The following is a 19,142-nucleotide window of genomic DNA, read 5'->3' as shown; positions in this document are numbered from 1 at the left end:
AGAATGTGGAGGGGTTTCCACATATTGTCGTCCACGTGGGAACCCGCGGCCTGCGGGAAGCGGATGGCCTGAGGCTGCTGGGGGGACAGAGTTGTCTGGGAGGGGCCCTGCCTGTCAGCCAGCAGAGGCTCCTTGGGGAGCACAGAGGCCTCGGGGGCTAGAGATCCGGAGAGCGAGAGGCTCAGACTCTGGGGAGGGTGGGGTGCCTGGGCCTTGCCCTGGGTGCCCCGAGGCTGAGCGGACTTGGGTGGGCTGCCCGTGGGCTACATGAGTCCTGTGCTCCTGTGCTGGGCACTGGTGTGGGAGAGGCCGCCTCGGGAGGCCCCGGAGCATCGTTACCCCTCTGAGGGCCGCCCGTCCGTGTCCACTGTCTGGACCGTGGATTCAGGGGTGTCCCATGGCCCTCCTTCCCCTGAGCATGTTGGCCAGCCCAAGGGTGGAGGCAAGGATGCCCGAGGGGCAGACTTGGACAGCCGGAGGGTCAGGAGCAGAACCCACCAGGCAAGGGTGGAGACAATGTTCTAGAAAGACAGTGCCGGTGTCAGGTTGGGGGGGCAGGACCGGTGAGGAGGTGCTGGTGATAGCAGCAGGGTGGGACCGGGCATTGGAGACGGGGAGACGGACGCAGGGAGCCAGGCCGGGCTGCGGACACAGGACGGTGACCCTCCAGCCTGACCGTGTGGAAGGTCCTCGACAGCTTGGTCAGCACAGAGCCTTGGGGTCTGCGGGGGCAGGTCTGGGCCTGGTGCGGGACTGTCTGCACCCCCTCGGGGCAGAGCCGGGCAGCACAGCCCATCCCATCCGTCCCCAGGGCCTGGTGGGCCGGGAAGAGTGGCCCCAAGAGATGGTAGTGCAGCTGCTGGCCTCCCCCGGCAACGAGGCCGTGGCCGCGCAGTGCGCCCTGGGCCTCTCGGTGCCCGAGGAGCAGCTGCCAGCCACAGTGGCTGCCGAGCTCCGCCGGCTCGAACTCCAGGAGAGGTGAGCACCCCCAGGCTCGGGAGGCTGGTGAGGGGAGCACGCCCTGGGGCCCCCACCCCTTGGGAAGTGATCCCACGACTCACATATGCCAGCACTTTGGGAGTGAGACCAGAAAACCAAGGAGGGGGCACATGCCCCTGTTCCCAGAACGCAGACACGCACAGAGCAGATGAGCCAGGAGCCCGCACCCCTCCGCACCGGCCTCAGACCCTGGGGCCGGAGCCCACAACCAGGCCCCACACCCCCAAGGGCCTGAGGAAGCGGCAGTCTGTTGGCCGGGGTGGGGGGGGGGGGGTGGGACAGGGGCAGGTGGGCAAGGCGGAGAGAGCAGCTGTGTGGGAGGAGGGGCACAGGCGGGCACACCGCAAAGACCCCGCAGACGCCAGCGGCCCTCGTAACTCCCCTTCCTCTCTGAGGTCTACTCTGGGCCCGGCCAGGCCAGGAGGTGGTGGGGTGGGGTGCGGCCCCAGGGGCCCAGAGCGGGGGGTGGGTGCCACTGCTCCGCTTCTTTCAGGGTGGCCAGGGCGCCTTTGGAGGACAGGAAGGGTGATTATTACCAGCTGCCCATCGCCAGGGAGGACATCCACTTCCTGGCCTCTTGGGAGGACTTGGCCAGGCATGAGGAGGCGTTGCTGCAGGTGGGTGGCCAGCTCTGGGGCTCTGTCCACGCCATGGACCCCCAGGCTTGGCTGTCCTTCCCACCCGCCCCAGACACCCCTGCAGAGCAGGGCACCCATACCAGCCCATTTGGAAGACCCTGGGCCCAAAACACAAGCATGAGACACTGGCCCCTCACCTGCAGCAGCTCCAGACCTGCCCTGTGGCTGGGCCCTCGGCCTGGTTGCCAGGTTCCTTTGAGCCCTTCTGTGTGGAATGGCGGGCAAGCCAGGGGCCAGGCGCGGCCCTGGTCACGTGGGAGCTCCCAGGGCTGGTCAGCCCTGCCAACAGAGGCTGCCTTACCTGGACCTCACACTCAGGGGGGGCCCGGCTAGCTGCACCCTCCCAGCCCTCAGCCACAGCCCTGCAGCCCCAGCGGGCCTCACCTGCTCATAGCAGCCCCTCTCCGCAGCCCGGCCAGGTGGTCGGGGTCGACGTGGAGTGGAGACCCTCGTTTGGCACGGGGGGCCGGCCCCAGGCATCAGTCATGCAGTTGGCAGTGGAGGGCCGCGTGTTCCTGCTGGACCTGCCTGTGCTCTCGCGGCCAGCGGGAGGGCAGGTGTCGAAGGCCTTCTCCAGGCTGGTGTCCCGGCTGCTCTCGGACCCCTCCATCACGAAACTGGGTGAGCAAAGCCCCTGCCCACCGAGGGGGAGGGTGCTGGGGCAAGGCCCCGGCCCCTTCCTCGGGCGCCTGTCACGCTGACGGCCCTCCTTGCAGGTTATGGGCTGGCGGGGGACCTTCGGAGCCTGGGTGCTTCCTGCCCGGCCCTGGCGCACGTGGAGAAGCGGCTGTGGGGCGGCCTGGACCTGCTGCGGGTGCACAGGCAGGTCCGCTCGAGGGGGACAGGGGCGCCCTCCTTTCTCTGCTGAGCCGCCTGCACAGCGATGCCCTGCGCCAGCTGGGGGTCTTCGCCATGGGCTGGCGGGTGTCCGTGTGCCAGGATGAGCTCATGACCTCAGAGCACCTTTGTGTTGGCCACAGGTCACCAGGCCCTGCCGAGGAGGGAGAGTGACCACGTGTCCCCACACTTTCCCCAGAACCAGCCCTGCTTTGGGCCCCTCTGAGTTCTCAGCACACGCCCTTGGGGGCTAAGATGTCATCCCCAGAGCTGACCTGAGGCCCCCCCGCGCAGCCTGCCTCGGCCACCCACGCCCTCCCTTCCACGCACTGGCGGCTCTGGAGGGCGAGGGCCTTCCCCAGGGCAGGGCCGCCTGGCACCGTGGTGGCCATCCTTCCTCCCGCACAGGCCGCTCACCCCTGAGGGGCTCTGTCTTGGCAGATGCGGGTGGTGAACATGCCAGCTGGAGGCATGTGTGAGGCCAGGGGGCTGCGGGGCCTCAGCCTCCTGGTGCAGCAGGTCCTGGGCAAGCCCCTCGACAAGACGCAGCAGCTCTCTAACTGGGATCGGCGGCCGCTGAGCGAGGGGCAGCTGGTTTACGCAGGTGCACACCCCTACTTCCCCCACACCCCACACCCCTGTGCCCCCCACACTGGAGGCTGAGGCCGACCCATGCCAACCCCAGCTGCTGACGCCTACTGCCTGCTGGAGGTGCACCAGGCGCTGAGCAGAGAGCCTGCCAGCTTCTCCCTGTCTGAGGACCTGGCCAGGAGCCTGCAGCCAGGGTGCAGTGAGAGACCGGGGGCCCCGGAGCCGCCCCGCCTGCAGGAGGCCTCAGCCCTGCCTTGGCAGGTGGGTGAAGCCCCCCAGGACCCCTTCATTAGAGTTCTCAGGGAGGAGGACCAGACGGGGAAGGAGGCCTGGGAGGGGAGCAGAGCCCCGTCAGCGTCCTGGAGGAGGGGGGTTCCCATCGCTCTCCTGTCAGCGGGCTTGACGTGCTCCCACCAAGGTCCAGGGCGGTGTCTCGCGTGGACCGTGTGGCTCCCGAGCCCCGAGCCCCGAGCCCCGCTGCGTCGTACACAGAGCCCCCACCCCAGGAAACGTGTGGAGGCCCTGCCTGGGCCCGGTGCGAGCGATCTCGCATCATTTTGTTAATGTGTTCGTCTGCTGTTTTCTGCATGGAGGCCATACTGCTCGCGATCCTCTTTCTAAAGGCTGAGAAAGAGCTGGCCACTCGGCCCGCAGGGCGCTCACTCCCCACAGAGTCCGGGGCGGGGCAGGGGGGGCCGCAGGCCTCTGAGCAGGGCCGTGTTGCAGGTGCCTGTGGCCGAGCGCGAGGACGCCGCTCCAGAGGTCCCGGCCAGGGCCTTCCGCGTGGTGTGCGACAACATGCTGCAGGGGCTGGCAAGGAGCCTCCGCTGCTTGGGCGCGGACGTGCGCGTGCTGGGCACCAACGAGGACCACCGAAGGGCAGCTGAGGTGAGCGTGGCGGGGCTTCGTGCCCACCCAGCTGGGGCTCGGGGCCCCTCTCTCCCCCTGTCCGCCGGGAGCAGGGGCTGTGTCTCAAGCTGCCGTGGTGCCCCTGCTGCATAGACCCAGCCCCGGGGCAGAGGGCAGGGCTTCCCTGGCCTGTCAGGGACACTGTCTCCAAGGACAGCGATGTTTGTGGCTGCCGGGCACCTGGGGTCTGCCGGCGGGAGCCCTCTCAGCTCCTGCAGGAGTGGGCCTGACCCAGGCAGACCCCGGTGGTCTCGCCCCCACCTCCACCCCGTTGTCCTGTGGCCCCTGGAAACACCACACAGGAAAGAGCTCCGCTCTCAGCTGTGGCAGGAGCCTGCCTGTGAGGACACCAGCCCCCGGGGCCATGGAGAAATCCTGAGCTGGGGTCTTGGAATTCAGGGGCTTGCACTTGGATGGAAATCTTTTCCACGGGTTCATGGTGATAAAACTCAACACACAACTCACCCATCAGAGCGTATAGTTCAGTGGCTTTTTGTACATCCGCAGTGTTGTGGGACCAGAACCACAACTGTCACCCCCCCCAGCCCCGCCCCTGGCCCCTGGCCATCCCGTGTCTGTCCCCGGCGGGTCTGGCCATCCCGTGTCTGGCCCCTGGCCCCTGGCCATCCCGTGTCTGTCCCCGGGGGGCGGGGGAGGCTGTTCTGGAGTCTGGCTGTGCTCACTCGGCACGTTTTCCGGGTTCATCTATGTTCCTGTATGTGCCGTTGCTTCCTTCCTTTCTACGACCAAATAGTGTCCTGTTGTGTGAATGGTCACCTGGGCTGCTCCCGGTCATGCTGCTGTAGGGGAGCACGAACATGGCTGTAATGTAGTTTTCCGTTAATCGTGGTTTCTTTTGTGCCTTTGCAAACGTCCTTCTGGGAACGGGTCCCCAGGCTCACTGGATGGCTGGCTGCAGCACGGAGCCCGTGGCGGCCCTGAGACGGCAGAGCACTGGGATCTGTCTGTGGCCCGGGAGCCCCAGAGCAAGCAGCCACCGCGGTTGCCTGTATATCACGTACTGGGTCCGGGCAGGGCCGGCCATTCGTGGCTCAGCCCCCCGACACATCCAGCACTTGTGGGTGGCTATTCTTGGTGTCACCCCCCCCCCACCCCCCAACAATGAGGAAGCTGAGGCCAGGAGAATGGAGCCTGCCCCAGGCTGCCTGCCCCTGCCGTTCGTGAGGGGTTGGTGGCGCTCTCCCCCATCTCTGGCCCCTCATCGGCCACTTCTCCCAGGGGCCTGTCCTGGCATTGGCCCTGGCCACCGTCCCTGTAGAAAACACCTGTTTCCCAGCTACGGCTGCTTTTAGCCTGTGGGGTGCCAAGACCAAGGTGGCCAGCCTGCCTTCTCGGGGCCTCCAGACCAGACGTCATCGGTCAAGGAATTCATGAGCCAGGAGGGCGGTGTCTTCCCACCAGCCCCCCAGAGAGCGTGCGATCGCCAGCAAATGGGAGACAGGGTTTGGTTCCCGTGTTCCTTAAACACCCGTGTTATACCTGTGCTTTTTTATATTGTGTGACAAAAGGGATTTAAAGATGTAATTTACTAATCAACTTGCAATCAGTCCGTAATCAAGAGAGTATTTCGAATCACTCAGGTGGGCCCAGCATCATCACATGAGCCCTTCCGAGCAGAAACAGGAGGGAGGAGTCGGAGTCAAGGCACAGGGTGGTGTTGCCCGGTGGGCCTGCCCCCGCCCCCAGAGCCCGGCCGCAACCCAGCTTCTGCCGAGTGGTGCTTGGGGGAAACGTTCCGGCCGCGCAAGAGAGGGAGCGCAGGTCCTGGTGGCAGAGCGTGTGGCGCCGCCGGAACAGACGGATGGACGGACGTGGAAGGAGCTTGGCAATCAAGGGCGGTTTGGGGCACCAGGGGAGAAGCCTGGCCGGCCTTGGCGGACCGAGGGCGGAAGGCGTTGAAGGTCACGAGACAGAAGCAGGGTCCGCTCAGTGCTGCTGGGCCGGCCGGGGCTGGGATGTTCAGACCTAAAAACACACCAGCTTCAGTCGAGAGGAGATGCCCGGCCCACCCTGGCGAAGGCAGCATTTGTGGGTGGTCCTTCTCTGTGGTGCAAACCTGTGGACAGAGGTGTGAGCCAGACCCGGACCCTGCCCTGGTGTCGTACTTGCCGTGGACTGCTGTCAGCCATCCAGTTTCCAAAGTCCCTTTGACTCATTTCTGCCCAGCAGGCCTTTTGGTCAAAGCTGTGACTGGATTCTGCATTTTCAGGGCCTCCAGAGTAGGAAGCTTCGCGCCCCTTTGCTTGTCTGCTGCCAGAAACGCTCTGGGCGGTGATGGTCTCGCGGGGGCAGGGCCTCGGGCACTTTCCAGAGCGAGCTGCTGGGTCCCTTGGCTGCTCTCCGTCCTCCTCCGTGGACCTTTCCGGACCGTGTGTTTCCGCATCAGAACTCCCACGAGGGAACTGTGTGTTCTGTATGCGGGCAGTTGTCCTCGAGGTCCCGCCTCCTGTACCGCTCATCTCGTGTGCTGCTAGTGCACGGACAAGCTCGTTCTTGGAGGGAAACGAGGCTCTGCTGCTGAGGGCCCCGGGGCACGAGGGGCGTCCTCCCTGCAGGCAGGCGGGGTGCTCGCAGAGAACGGGGCGCCGTGTCCTGCGCTGGTCAGGCAGGCCCCCAGACCTGAGGCCCCCATGCAGGTGCTCAGGGCACATCCCGGGGCCTCCTGCTGCTTCTCGTCAAGTGGGAGAGGACAGGGTCAGCTGGGAGAAGGTCTCTTCAGCAAAGAGGAGCCAGACTGGGTGACGGGGGGGGGGGGGGGGGGCGGGCTTCTCAGTCTGGTGGGACCGTGAAAGATGCTAAAATCAAGTGATTGATTTCCAAAGGGTGGCCGAGGGGAGGCCAGGTGCCATGGAGAAGAGGTCAGAGTTTGAGTTTACAAAAGGCTATGGAGGGCCGTGAGGGCATGAGGGTGCCCACCAAGCCCGAGTCCTCAGGGAAGGACTTCCCTCGGCAGAAGCCGGAATTTGAGGAGAAAGCCCACCCACCGGTGACAGCTCTGGGCTGTGCCTGTGGTGTCCTGCCGCTCATGACCCGCCCCCGATGGGCCACCCGGTGGACTTCAGGTGCACCTGGCCAGCCACATGAGCGAGAGCCAGTTCCTTGTTTATGCCTCTGACTGGTGCTGCTTCTCCGGGCGACCGTAGCTCCTACAGACGCTGGTGCCAGATGTGGTTCCAGAGCACAGCCTTCAGGAGGGGTCCTCTGAGTGGGGCCCGGGGCTTCCAACTCGGTGCTCTAATCTGGCAACCTTAAAAGGCAGTGTCTCCCGCAGGAGACAGGTCGCTGGTAATCCGTGGCATCACGTGGCAAAAGGCACTCAAAATCTTGCCTGCCCTGGATATCCTTACCAAATACCTACGGAAGAAGAGACTGGTGAACGCCTCAGGACGTTTTAGTCAAAGTAACCAGCGCGTGGAATCAGCCAGACAAAGTGGCAAAGGGAAGGAGTGGGCGTGGGCCTCACGCTTCGTGTTCACAGCCCGCACCGGGGACTGCAGAGCTTCCGTATCTGCCCAGGAGAAGCCGCAGGCCTGAGATTGCGGGACAGCAGAGCCAGGGTCTGCGCCTCTGGACGGGCAAGTGGGAACAAGCCAAGTTCACCACTGGCACCAAGCTGTCCTCGCCCGTCCTGTCGGTGTGAAGTCCTGTATGGTGTATTTTAATTCGCCGATCTCTGGTTACCGACCAAGCTGTGTTCACCAGCTGCTGCCGCCTCCAGCTCTACGACGTGCTCAGTGAGGAAGTCGGTGGAGCGGGCCTGACGCCGTCCTTCGAGAGGCCCGCGCAGAAGCGCTCGGCCAGCAAACCGTTCCCTCGCTGATACGGCACTTTCCTGAAATGCTGAAGGTGGCTCACCGTGCCTGCAGCGTCCACACAGCGTGTGTTCTGTGTGGACCCCCCCCGCCCCCCGTCTCTCTGGGAGTCGGCAGTTTGGGCGTAGGCCAGGCCGAGGTGCCCGTGTACCCGGCCCCAGTACAGCCCCTGCGGCTTTGCCTGACAGCCAGCTCTCCCTGCTGCGTGCCCCTGCTGCTGGGTGCACCCCGTGCCTCTAGCCCCTCGCCCGTGTGCCTTTTCACATGTTCGTTTTGCTTCATGTCCTTGCCCCAGAATCAGTCTTTGCCGTCAACGAGAACACATACGAGTCCTTCTAGTGAGCCAGTGAGCCTGGGGGGTTTGGGGACCCTGCCCTGGAAAGGTCTCCCCTGTCTCCATCCCTCTGGCTTTGCTCTTCACCTCGGCGGGAGGTGGGGTGAGCCCAGCCCCTCGGGTAAAGCCTGGAACTGCACTGACGGCCGGTCAGGTGAGGGGAGGGAGGCGGCCTCCCTCCTCTCTGCCCCGGCCCTCTCCACTAAGGCCCACTGCCTCGCTCGGCAGAGCTCACCCAGGAACTTGGCGGTTTTGCCAAGAATTGACCTCACACCCAGAAGCCTGCTGAGAGTCTCCTCGGTTCTGCTGAGCCGGCAGTCAGGTCTCGGGGCCTCCTGCGGACTCACCGCCTACGGACCGCTGTCCTTCCTCCCTCTCCAATCCTTTCAGCCTCAGTTTCTGCCCCTTTCCTATCCTTCGCTCACTTGCGCAGAAGCGGTAGCCTCTTGGCCCCGCGCCCTCCAAGGCCCAGGGGCTGTTTCAGCACGAAGCCGATGTCCAGCTGCCCTCCCGTCACGAAGGAGATGGGGATCTGCCGAAAGCCGCCTCTGCAGCAACCGAGACAACCTCCGTGGTTGGACCTGTCCTGGCCCAGCTTGTGACCCTTTCCTATACCGCTGGCCTTGGGTTGAAGGTCTTAGTTGGGAAGTTTGGGTCCCCCCAGGAACACGTCTGACACAGCACCGCTCCTGCCATCGCCCTCTTTTCTGGCCTCGTAAACACGTGGAGGCGCTTTCCCTCTTTCTGCACCTTGGAGTCATATTTGAATTCTCTTCTCCTCCAATGTTGGCTGACTTCCTGCGAGGCTTCCGGGCCTGACGTGTTAGGGGAAGGGGTTTCTAGAGCTGATTCTTTCTTAGTTAATAATTATAGGACTGTTTAGTTGTCTGCATCTTCTTGGGTCACTTTTGGTAATTAATCTTTTTCTGGAGCGTGTCCCTCCCGCCCCGTGTCCCAGATCCACACCGTCGTTGGTGTTCTCTGCGTGAGTCCCCGCCGTGTCTGCAGCGCTCACGCTTCCGGTCTCACCGTCGGGCACTCGCGCTCCTCCGTTTCCCTTGATCTTACAGACATTTGTTAACTTAATGAGTCTTTTCGAAGTACTGGTATCTGCTTTGTTGATCCTTTCTATCTCATTCTTGTTTTCTGTCTCATTGACTTCTATTCTTATCTTTATAGTTTCCTTCCTTTTGCTTTCTTGGGGTTACTTCCAAGTGGGGTGCCCCTTAGCTCCTTAACTTTCAGCCTTTTGAATTTGATGATGTAAACATTCAAGACCATAAATTTTTTCTTCAAGTACCGTTTCCACTGCATTCCATCAGTTTTGATGTGTAGTACTTTTCTTATTCTATAGTTGTAATAATTTTTGAGTGCCTGTTACAATTACTTATTTGACTCAAGAGTTCTCTAGAAACTATTTTCTAATTTCAGAAAGCTTGGAGTTTTAGAGCTTTATAGTTCTCTTTTTTAAATGGATTTCTAACCTAACCGAATAGTAATCAAGGAGCATCGTCTATATAGTGCTAATTTAGATGTTTGTGAAGACTTGCCTTTTATAGCCAAGTAGACGATCTTTTTAATCAATGTTCCATGTGGGTTTTTGTTTTTAATGTTTTTTTTTAACATTTATTCATTTTGGAGAGAGAGAACAGAGCATGAGCCAGGGAGGGGCAGAGAGAGAGGGAGACACAGAATCAGTCTCCAGGCTCTGAGCTGTCAGCACAGAGCCCGACACGGGGCCCTAACTCACTGACCGTGAGATCATGACCTGAGCCAAAGTCTGACACTCAACTGACTGAGCCACCCAGGCACCCCCCATGTGGGTTTTAAAATGATACATATTCTCCTCTAATCATGCTCATTTCTCTCTCTCTCTCTCTCTCTCTCTCATACATACACATACTCAGTAGATCAAACTGAATTAATGTATTTCTCAAATCATCTGTACCTCAATTATTTTTCTGCTTAATTCTCTGTACTGAAGTCTCCTATGATGGTGGGTTCATCAAATTCTTCTTGTAGTTGTGTCAGCATTTGCTTTATATGTTTTTAAATTATGTTATTAGGTGCATATGCATATAATTTTTAGACTTCTTATATCTTCTTGTTTGAAATCTTTTACAATTATTACCTAATAATAAACCTCTTTGGCTCTAGTAATGCTCTTTGCCATAAAGTCTATTTTAACTAATATTGACGTCATTTCTCCAGTATTCTTTGGTTAGTATTTGTATATCATTCCTAGTCCTTTTACTTTCAACCTTCCTTTACTCTTGTAGCCTAGGTGTATTATATGCGTTTCTTATAAGATGCTTCTAGCTAAATGTGAAAAAAAAATCTAGTCTGACAATCTTTGCTTTTTAAATTATTAGGTTAGTCTGTGTGCGTTTAATGTAATTGCTAATACCCTGTGGGTTCAGTTGTGCTCCCCTAACTTCTGTTTTCTGTTGCTTCTACTTCTGTTCTTTTTTCCCTTTGTTTCTTAACATTCTTTTAGCTTTTCACCCTTGTTCTATTTTTCTGTTAGTTTGAAAGTTATAAATTCCATTTCTTATTTATTTGGGGGGGGGGGATGCAGAGAGAGGAGAGAGAGAATCCTAAGCAGGCTCCACGATGTCGGCGCAGAGCCCAACATGGGGATCCAAGCCACGAACCGTGAGATCGTGACCTGAGCCAAAGTCACAAGTCAGACGCTCACCAGCGGAGCCACCCAGGTGCCCCTATAAGTTATATTTCTGTTCTTTTAGAGATTATGCTAGAAATTTTAACATTTATATCTGAGTTAACGTTGTCTAGAGTTAAAGTTAATACGAGGATCTTAGATCAAGTCAGTTTTCTCCCTCCCAACTTACCTGTTGTTATTTTCCAATATTTTAACACAATGTGGTTTTTCTTGATTCTACTAATTAGACGTCATGTTTATTTTGTGTATTTGATGGCTCGTAGAGTTTATGCTGTGTGCATGTACCCTTGTACAACAGAACTTGCTCCAAGAAAAAGCAAGCTCTTTCTTGCTAAAAGAACTTCTTTTACTACATCATTTCACTGGGGCTATTTTTCCCTGAAAAATCTCTATGTCTTCTCTCTCCTGAAAGAGAGTGTTCTGGGTTTATAACTATAGTTTGACAAACTTTGAAAATAGCCCATTGTTTTTTGGTGTCCATCGTTGCTGTTGAGATGTTTGTCATCAGTACTTGGTCATTTCTTTTTTTTCTTTTCTTCTTTTTTTTTTAGGCTTATTTATTTTTGAGAAAGCATGAGCGGGGGAGGGGCAGAGAGAGGGGGAGACACAGAATCAGGCTCCAGGCTCTGAGCTGTCAGCACAGAGCCCAACGTGGGGCTTGAACTCACGGACCGTGAGATCATGACCTGAGCCGAAGTCGGACACTCAACCGACAGAGCCACCGGGCGCCCCTATGCTTGGTCATTTCCGTATACCTTGTCTGTATATTTTTTCTTAACTTTCCATTCATTTGCTTCTTTCTTCATATTTACTTCAGTTGTGTTTGTTTATTTTGTTTTTTATTCATCACACAGACGTATGTTTGTTATCACTACAAGGTAACCACTCGCTCTATTGCTTTTTTTCTTCTTTTTTGGGGTAAAATATACAAAACATTGATCATTTTAACCATTCTTTTTTTTTTTTTTTTTTTTTTAATTTTTTTTTTCAACGTTTTTTATTTATTTTTGGGACAGAGAGAGACAGAGCATGAACGGGGGAGGGTCAGAGAGAGAGGGAGACACAGAATCGGAAACAGGCTCCAGGCTCCGAGCCATCAGCCCAGAGCCCGACGCGGGGCTCGAACTCACATACCGCGAGATCGTGACCTGGCTGAAGTCGGACGCTTAACCGACTGTGCCACCCAGGCGCCCCTTTTTTAACCATTCTTAAGTGTACAGTTTAGTAACATTAAGGACTCATAGTGTTGTGTAACCATCACCACTATCTAGCTCCAGAAATTTTTCATCATCCTAAAGAAAGGCTTTGTACCCATTAAACATTCTCCATCCCCCTCCCCCAGCCCCTGGGACCCACCATTCTAGTTTCTTCCTCTATGAGTTTGATTTTTCTGAATACCTGATACACGCAGAATCGTACAGTATTTGTCCTTTTGTGTCTGGGTGATTTCACGGAGCAGAATGTCTTCAGGGTTCATCCACATTGTAGCGTGTTGGACTTTCCTTCCTTCTTAAAGCTGAATAAATTCCAGCGTGTGCGCGTGTGTGTATGTGTGTGTGCGTGTGCACGTGCGCCCACTCACCTGGACGCTTGGGTCCTTTCCACCTTCTGGCTGTTGTGAGTAATGCCAGTGCGCACCTTTCTGTCCACGTACCTGTTCGAGTTTCCGCTTCCGGTTCCTGTGTGACTATGCCTAGAAGCGGGATTGCTGGATCGTATGATGATTCTACGTGTAACTTTTTGAGACACTGCCATACCGTTTTCCGTGGTGAATATACCATTTTATGACAACCAGCCACGCATGAGGGCTCCAACCTCTCTACATCCTCACTACCACTTATTTCCCCTAATGGGTGTGAAGTCGTATCTCGTCGTTTGCATTTGCATTTCTCTAACGATTAAAGATGTTGAGTGTCTTCTCATGTGCTTGTTGGCCATCTGCACGTCTTCTTTGGAGAAATGTCTATTTAAGCCCCTGGGCCATTTTTAATTGGGTTATTTGCTTTTTTGTTGCTGACTTGTAGGAGTTCTTTATACATTCTGGATATTAATCCCAGAGCCGATACATGATTTGCAAATATCTTCACTCACTCTTCACTTTCTCGATAGTGTCCTATGATGTACAAGTGTTAAATTTCCATGAAGTCCAATTTTTCTGTTTTTAATTTTGTTGGCCTTGCTTTTGGTGCCATATCCAAGAAATCATTGCCAAATACAATGCCATGGCATTTCCCACACCACGTTTTCTTTTAAGATTTTTAGTTTTTAGTTTTCTTTTAGTTTTAGGGACACCTGCACGACTCAGTCGGTTAAGCATCCAACTCTTGGTTTCAGCTCAGGTCGTGATCTCATGGTTTGTGAGTTCGACCCCCGTATCGGGCTCCGCAGCTGGCACCGTGGAGCCTGCTTGGGATTCTCTCCCTCTCTCCACACCCCCTCTCGATCCCTCCCCTGCTCATGCTGTCTCTCTCTCTCTCTCAAAATAAATAAATGAACTTAAAAAAAGAGATTTTTATAGTTTTAACTCTTACTTTTTTGTGTTGGCCCCTTGCATACTTCAGAGATCACTAGGGATTGTTTAGAATGTGCCGAACCCATCAATATCGCCGTGTTTGACGTCTCTGTGCATTGCTGCTGTCACCTCATTGATGGGTGCCCTGCCCCCCTGGGGCATGTGAGAGCTTTCCTTGGGTCCTCAGTCCTTTTCACGTGACACTTGTGGACTTTGATGACTTCTTTGCTTTCTGACATGGCGAGATGTGCCCGCCTCACTGTGTGCATTTTCTGCCTCAGACCTGGAGTCAGCTAGTTCTCCAAAAAAAGCCCGATTCCCTTTCCACCTGTTTGGAAACCAGTCTGGGCACAGGCTGCTCCTGGCTACATGGTTGTTCTCATTTGGAGGCCTTTGTGGTAGACAGAGTGATGAAATGCTTTTCAATGTGTGTGCACACACAGGCACCCACGTGCACACGCACGTGTGAAATTCGTACCGAAGCTCCCGTCAGGCCTGAAGCCGCGGTGCCACCTCCCTGGTTCCCACGCTCACCCTTCCTTCTCCCACCCGGACCCAGCTCAGCACCAGCGTCGGCCATCTGTCTTTGGCACAGTTGGCAGCGAGCGTTTCGAGGGACGCCGCCAGAGTCAGCACCAGCGACTGGACCGCTGCCCGGCTTCTTCGCCCTGGCCGCTAGCAGGCAGCCTGGAGCTGCGCCGTCAGTTCGCCGCGCTTTCAGGGCGCTTGGAAGACTTCTTTCCCTGCAGTTCATTGGTCTCGTCATCTTTGGATTTTGAGAGATTGCTTTTTTTATTTCAAATTTTGTTTGCAATTATGTAAAATGTTTGCATGATTTTAAGAGCCGATCTGCACAATGAGGCAGCGGACCGGGACTCTGCTGGCCACGCAGGCCCCAGGCGGGCAGCCTGGGGGCCGGGGGCGGGGGGGGGGTGTGGGTGGGCGGTGGTGGCAACAGAGGCCAGACAGGGCAGAGGCAGGGGCAGAAATAGCCCTTGTCCTGGAACCAGCCTGCCCCTCACCTGTCCCTCTGCCTCCCCACAGGTTGCCAGGCAGGAGGGAAGGATCATCTTGACGTCGGGGCTGCCGTACCACAAGGTGGGGGCCCTGAAGATGGCTCATCTTTCCAAGGGAGCCTCAGCCTGGCCCTTGGGCCACCGCCCTCGGGGTCTGCTCGCTGCGGGGGCTAGTGGGAGTGGGGGCTGACGGCTGTCCCACTTGGGGGGACGAGCTGGGGGGGAGGAGCCCTTGGCCCCGGAGCCCAGGGAGGGGAGGTGGGCCTGGAGAGGCTCTGGGTCCTGTGCCCACGGCTCAGCGGCTGCGCTTCCGTGCAGCTCCGGGCCCAGGTCGGGGCTGGGCGCTGCCTCTGGGTGGACTGCTCCCTCAAGGCCCGTCAGCAGGCCAAGGCCGTGCTCAGGCATTTCAACGTTCGGGTCACCCACGCAGACATCTTCAGCCGCTGCCAGGTGAGTCCCACCTGCCCCCGGCCTGCCTTGGGCCAGTGTGTGAGCCCCAGGGCTGTCAGGAAGCCACTGCTGTGACAGGAGACCCGGCGTGTCTCTGGCTGGTGGCAAGACAGCAGAGGTCATGTGCTTTAGCGTTTGTGCCCTTCCAAGCGGCCGCCGCTGCCCCATCTGGGGCAGATGGGCGCCACTGGGTCCATTCTAACGTCTAGAAAGGTCTGGGTCGGGAAAGCCATGTCTAGGGTTAAGATCAGAGAGGGGTCAGAGGCCTCGGTCCTGTCTGCCAATTCGGACCAGGGAGGGGGCGCCCTCCTCTCCCTTCTCTGCCGGCCTGGGTGCACCAAGTCCTAGCCCCCATATCCGGCTTAGGGGGAGGTGGTGCAGGCCGGGGCGTGGCTGCACTGCGGCATGGGGTCCCCACAGGGCACAGTCCTAGTGCACCTCAGTGGCTCCTGGTGCAGAGTGCTGGCTATTCCCGGACTATTTGGAGTTGGGGCCATGATGAAGCTCTGTGAGGAGCACCTCTCCAAGCCCAGTTGTTTGGTGGACACTGGGCCTCACCTCTGCAGCGCAGGGGGGTAGGGGTCAGGGTCTCCAGCCAGGCTCATGGGACATCATCCCACCTTGGTGTGTCTGTGTCTGGAGATGGGGCACCCTGAGGGCAGGCGTGCAGCCGAGTGTGGGAGACAGGAGGGAGGGAGGCCCTTCTTCAGGTCCTGGATCCCCCTCCACCCAGCTTCAGGTACAGCCTGTGCAGACCCCGGGCCCCCGGCCCTTCCAGAAATGACTGTGGTCATCCCAGTGGCGGGAAGTGCACCGCGGGGCCTTTTCCTTCAGTGAGCTCTGGCAGGACAGGAACCTTGTCTGCGGCCTCTCTTTGTCTGTGCTCAAGCCGACAAGTGTTGTAAAGACCCCAGGACGTCCGGGATGCCTGGGAGGCATTTTAATGAGCTTTTCAGAGCCTCTGCTGCTAAGTTTTCTTGAGAAAACAGGAAGTTGGGTAGCTGGGAGGAAACCCCCACCCGTGCCCCGGGAAGCCTCATGCTGGGGAGCAGGCTGACCTCCTTCAGGCCCGCGAGGGCACCGAGGGCAGCCGCACACAGAAGAGTGTCCACGGCCCCACCTGCCCCTCCGCCCTGGGCAGTTGTAGAGCCCCCCTGCCCTGCCAGGTGCGAGGGGCGGGATGCAGAACGTGCCCCGGGGAGGTGGGGTGGGTGCAGTATGGAGCCAGTTCAAAGGCTGGGAGGCAGAGTTGCACCAGCCCTGATAGGGGACCAGCAAGTGCCCTGGCCAGAGAGGGCAGCTCTTCAGCACCCCAGGACAGAAGACAACCCACCGGGGGGACGCTGTCCGGGGGCACAGAGGTGCTAAGACCTATTCTGGCTGCAGCGGGTAGCGGGGGGGGGAGGGAGCCCAGGTGAGAGGTGGCATCTGTAGCAGGTGAGGAGTGGGCTCGGGTTTCAGGCTTTGCCCCTGGCCAGCAGGGAGGGAAGGTGCTGGGTCTGGGCTCCCTGGGGTCTTGGTCTGGAGGCCCACGCATCAGGCCCTCTAGGTTGGGGACGGGCATGGGGAAGGGGAAGCCTCGGCTCGGGAGCTCTGCCCAGCACTGTCCTTATTTGAGGTATATATGCATTCCGCCAAGACTAGTTGGGGAGGAGGACAGACAGGGTCCACGACTTGGTGCCATGTGACTGCACTGGCCAAGAAGCAGAGGGCAGCCACCCCAGGCTCGGGGGGGGGGGGGGGAGGGGGCGTCCCAGGCAGAGACCCCTGTGTGTGGCTGCAGTCAGGGGCTGGCTGACAGGCAGCAGGCAGGAGCACAGGTGTAGGGCTGCATGTGGACGCCCGATGGGCCTTTGTCAAGAAAGGGCCTGGAGAGCTTCTGGTTCCAAGGCTGGCCAGTGGCCTCCAGCTGAGCTCAGCTCCAAAAGAAAGTGTGCTGGGTGTGCCCCAGGGCAGGACCCTCCCTGGGTGGCAGATAACTGTGTGGGAGGGTCCAGGAATGTGCACAAGGAGCCTGAAAGGCCAACTCTATGGAGCCAAGTGGGCAGAGAAAGGGGTTTCTGAGAAGCCAGGATTTCTAAATTTGGAACCGGCCGTGGTCACCACAGAGACATCTGGGGAAGCGGTGGGAGGACTAAGCTTACTCTGTGTCAGTGAGCTGGTAGTATTAATGCTTGGGCCTGAGGCCGGGGTCCCCACGCATGTTCTCAGACCAAATACCCGGTCATTGTGAGCACAGGTCTGGGCAGGCCTCCGGCCACATTCCCACCCAGAGCTCCTGGAGCCCCTCCGCCACGGCATTCCCAGCTGAACCCCAGGAGCTCAGCCTGAGAGACAGCCAGGAACGCCCAACCACCCCATCCTGCACACTGGCCACCCCTACTCCCCACCCAGTGCCCCGCTGTACTCAGGGCCAGGCAAGGTAGATGGGTGGCAAGCACTGAGAAGCCCCGAAGAGGTGCCCCACAGACGTTCCCGGGCGATGGCCCAAAGCTCAGTGAAGCCACTAGGCTGGCTCCACGTGGCCCCACGGGCTAGACCGGCTTTCGAGCCGGTCTGGACATGAGAAAGTGCCTGCCGCTGACCAGCAGGGAGCGGCACACTCAGGACTGACCCAGGGAGGGCCTCTGTCCTCAGGGCCCCGCCCTGTGCTCCAGTGGGGCCTGCGCACCCTGGACGCTGGCTCAGAGCCCCTGCCGCCCGGCCCAGGCTGGAGCTGGCTGTCTCCCTGGAGACCCCCCACTGCCAGGCTGACTTTCCGTTTTCTTTTCCTTCCTTATGCTATTTTAGTGCCATTCCCAGAGGGAAAACCCACTTGACACACAGGCATTCCCAGAGTGAGCCTGGCCACTCTCTGGGCCGGTGCATCAGGGTCCAAGGCGGGAAGCAAGTCAGAATGGGAGAGGGCTGGTCCAGGCCTGGGCTAGGTGCCCGGCCAGGGGTCCGTGGCCGTGCCCCACCCTAGTGCCCAGCACCTGCCTCCAAGCTGTGTTGACACTCGGCGTGTGCCTTGGGCACAGGGTCCCCTTTCTGGGGCGTCTGCACACGAGGACAGGGAGCCACGTGGTGGAGGCCAGAGGTGGGCAGGGGGGCTCGGGTGAGGGGGCGGTGGGTCTCCTGTGGCGGGCAGGGTCACGGACCCCTGAAAATGGCCACCTGGGCCTGGGATCGTCCGTCAGGAACATCCGCCAAATGGATGTTCCCAGTGCCGTCCGCTATGGGAAAATATTTTATCAAAGAGATTGGAGTTAAAAAAAAAAAAAAAGCGTCAGCAGGAACCCCTGACATGGCCCAAGTGTAATGTCTATTTTTACTGTCCCTCTGGTCCCCCTCCGCTATGGTGGGGAGCAGGCTGTGGTCCCCGTGTGCAAGTGGGGCGTGTCCTAGGAGTCAGTGACGTTGGCCTCCGGAAGCGGGCACCCGGGAGGAGAGGCCACTGCAGGACGGTGACCCCGCCCTGGGGAGCTCCCAGGCAGTGCTGGCCACAGGGTCCCCAGGAGACGGAGGGTGTTGGGCCAGAGAGGAGCCTGCAGCTAGAAGAGGTCGGGCCTCAGGCTACAGGCTCACAGACACCCAGGACACAACAGGGCTGGGCGGGGGGCCCCCGGGGTGGAGGTGGACACCGGCCCAGACTGATCTCTGGCAGGGGACGGATGCAAGCAGAGGGCTCCCCTGGCCTGGGGATGTGAGGGGGACTGCAGGCAGCCACCTCCCAGCACCCATGCCCAGAACCTGGGGCAGCGGGGACACCTGTGCCCAGCCCATTCCTGCAGACCCTCCCTCTTTCCTGACGACCAGACTAGGAACCGACAGGAAGAGGGGCAGTGGCCGCTGACCCCGCCCCTCCCCAGCCTTTGTGTCCCGTGGCCCCCAGCCCTGTTCCCACACTCCGTGCCCCCAGGGTCACACAGGCACAAAGGCTGCAGGAGGGGTGGCCACCACCCTGCACAGGGAGAGACCCTGGCCCGCCGGCTCCTAGGCGGCAGGGGGAGCAGCGGGGGGCTCTGGGGGAGGATGGGTTGGGGGCAGCTGGCGTCGGGTTTCCGTGCCGACATGGGGCCTCAAGGACAGTGGGGTCCACCAAGCAGGTTTTGGCAGGGATTAAGGCCAGTGCGCCCCCAGCCTTAGGATGCTAGCCAGGGTGATGTCCCAGTGCGGTCCCTGGGGGCTGACAGCAGGGTGGGCCCAGGCCCCACAGCCTGCAGGGCCACCCCCCTGTCCTGCCTCCCTTCCAGAAAAGCCCTGGTCCTCGGCCAGAGCCCAGCTTCAGTTCCCACCAGATGGCCCTGGGGACTAAGGGCCCGGGCCCAATGGCCTGCCCCCCCCCCCCCCCCCAGTTT

At 58.8% G+C, this 19,142-nt stretch overlaps 1 protein-coding gene across 1 annotated transcript in view; it reads left to right on the top strand.

Annotated features, from left to right (window-relative positions):
- The window catches only part of EXD3 (exonuclease 3'-5' domain containing 3), a 79,496-nt gene that overhangs the window by 48,147 nt on the left and 12,207 nt on the right, over nt 1–19,142 (top strand). The window contains 9 exon segments of the mRNA XM_042912155.1: nt 812–978; nt 1,493–1,616; nt 2,048–2,258; nt 2,354–2,463; nt 2,916–3,078; nt 3,160–3,326; nt 3,792–3,953; nt 14,381–14,434; nt 14,671–14,802. Of these exon segments, the coding sequence (XP_042768089.1) occupies nt 812–978; nt 1,493–1,616; nt 2,048–2,258; nt 2,354–2,463; nt 2,916–3,078; nt 3,160–3,326; nt 3,792–3,953; nt 14,381–14,434; nt 14,671–14,802 (1,290 nt within the window).

Source organism: Panthera leo, chromosome D4 (assembly GCF_018350215.1).
Source record: "Panthera leo isolate Ple1 chromosome D4, P.leo_Ple1_pat1.1, whole genome shotgun sequence".
Taxonomy (NCBI): Eukaryota; Metazoa; Chordata; class Mammalia; order Carnivora; family Felidae; genus Panthera; species Panthera leo.
The sequence above is the reverse complement of the archived record's forward strand: the minus strand, read 5'-3'. Positions and strand labels throughout refer to the sequence as shown.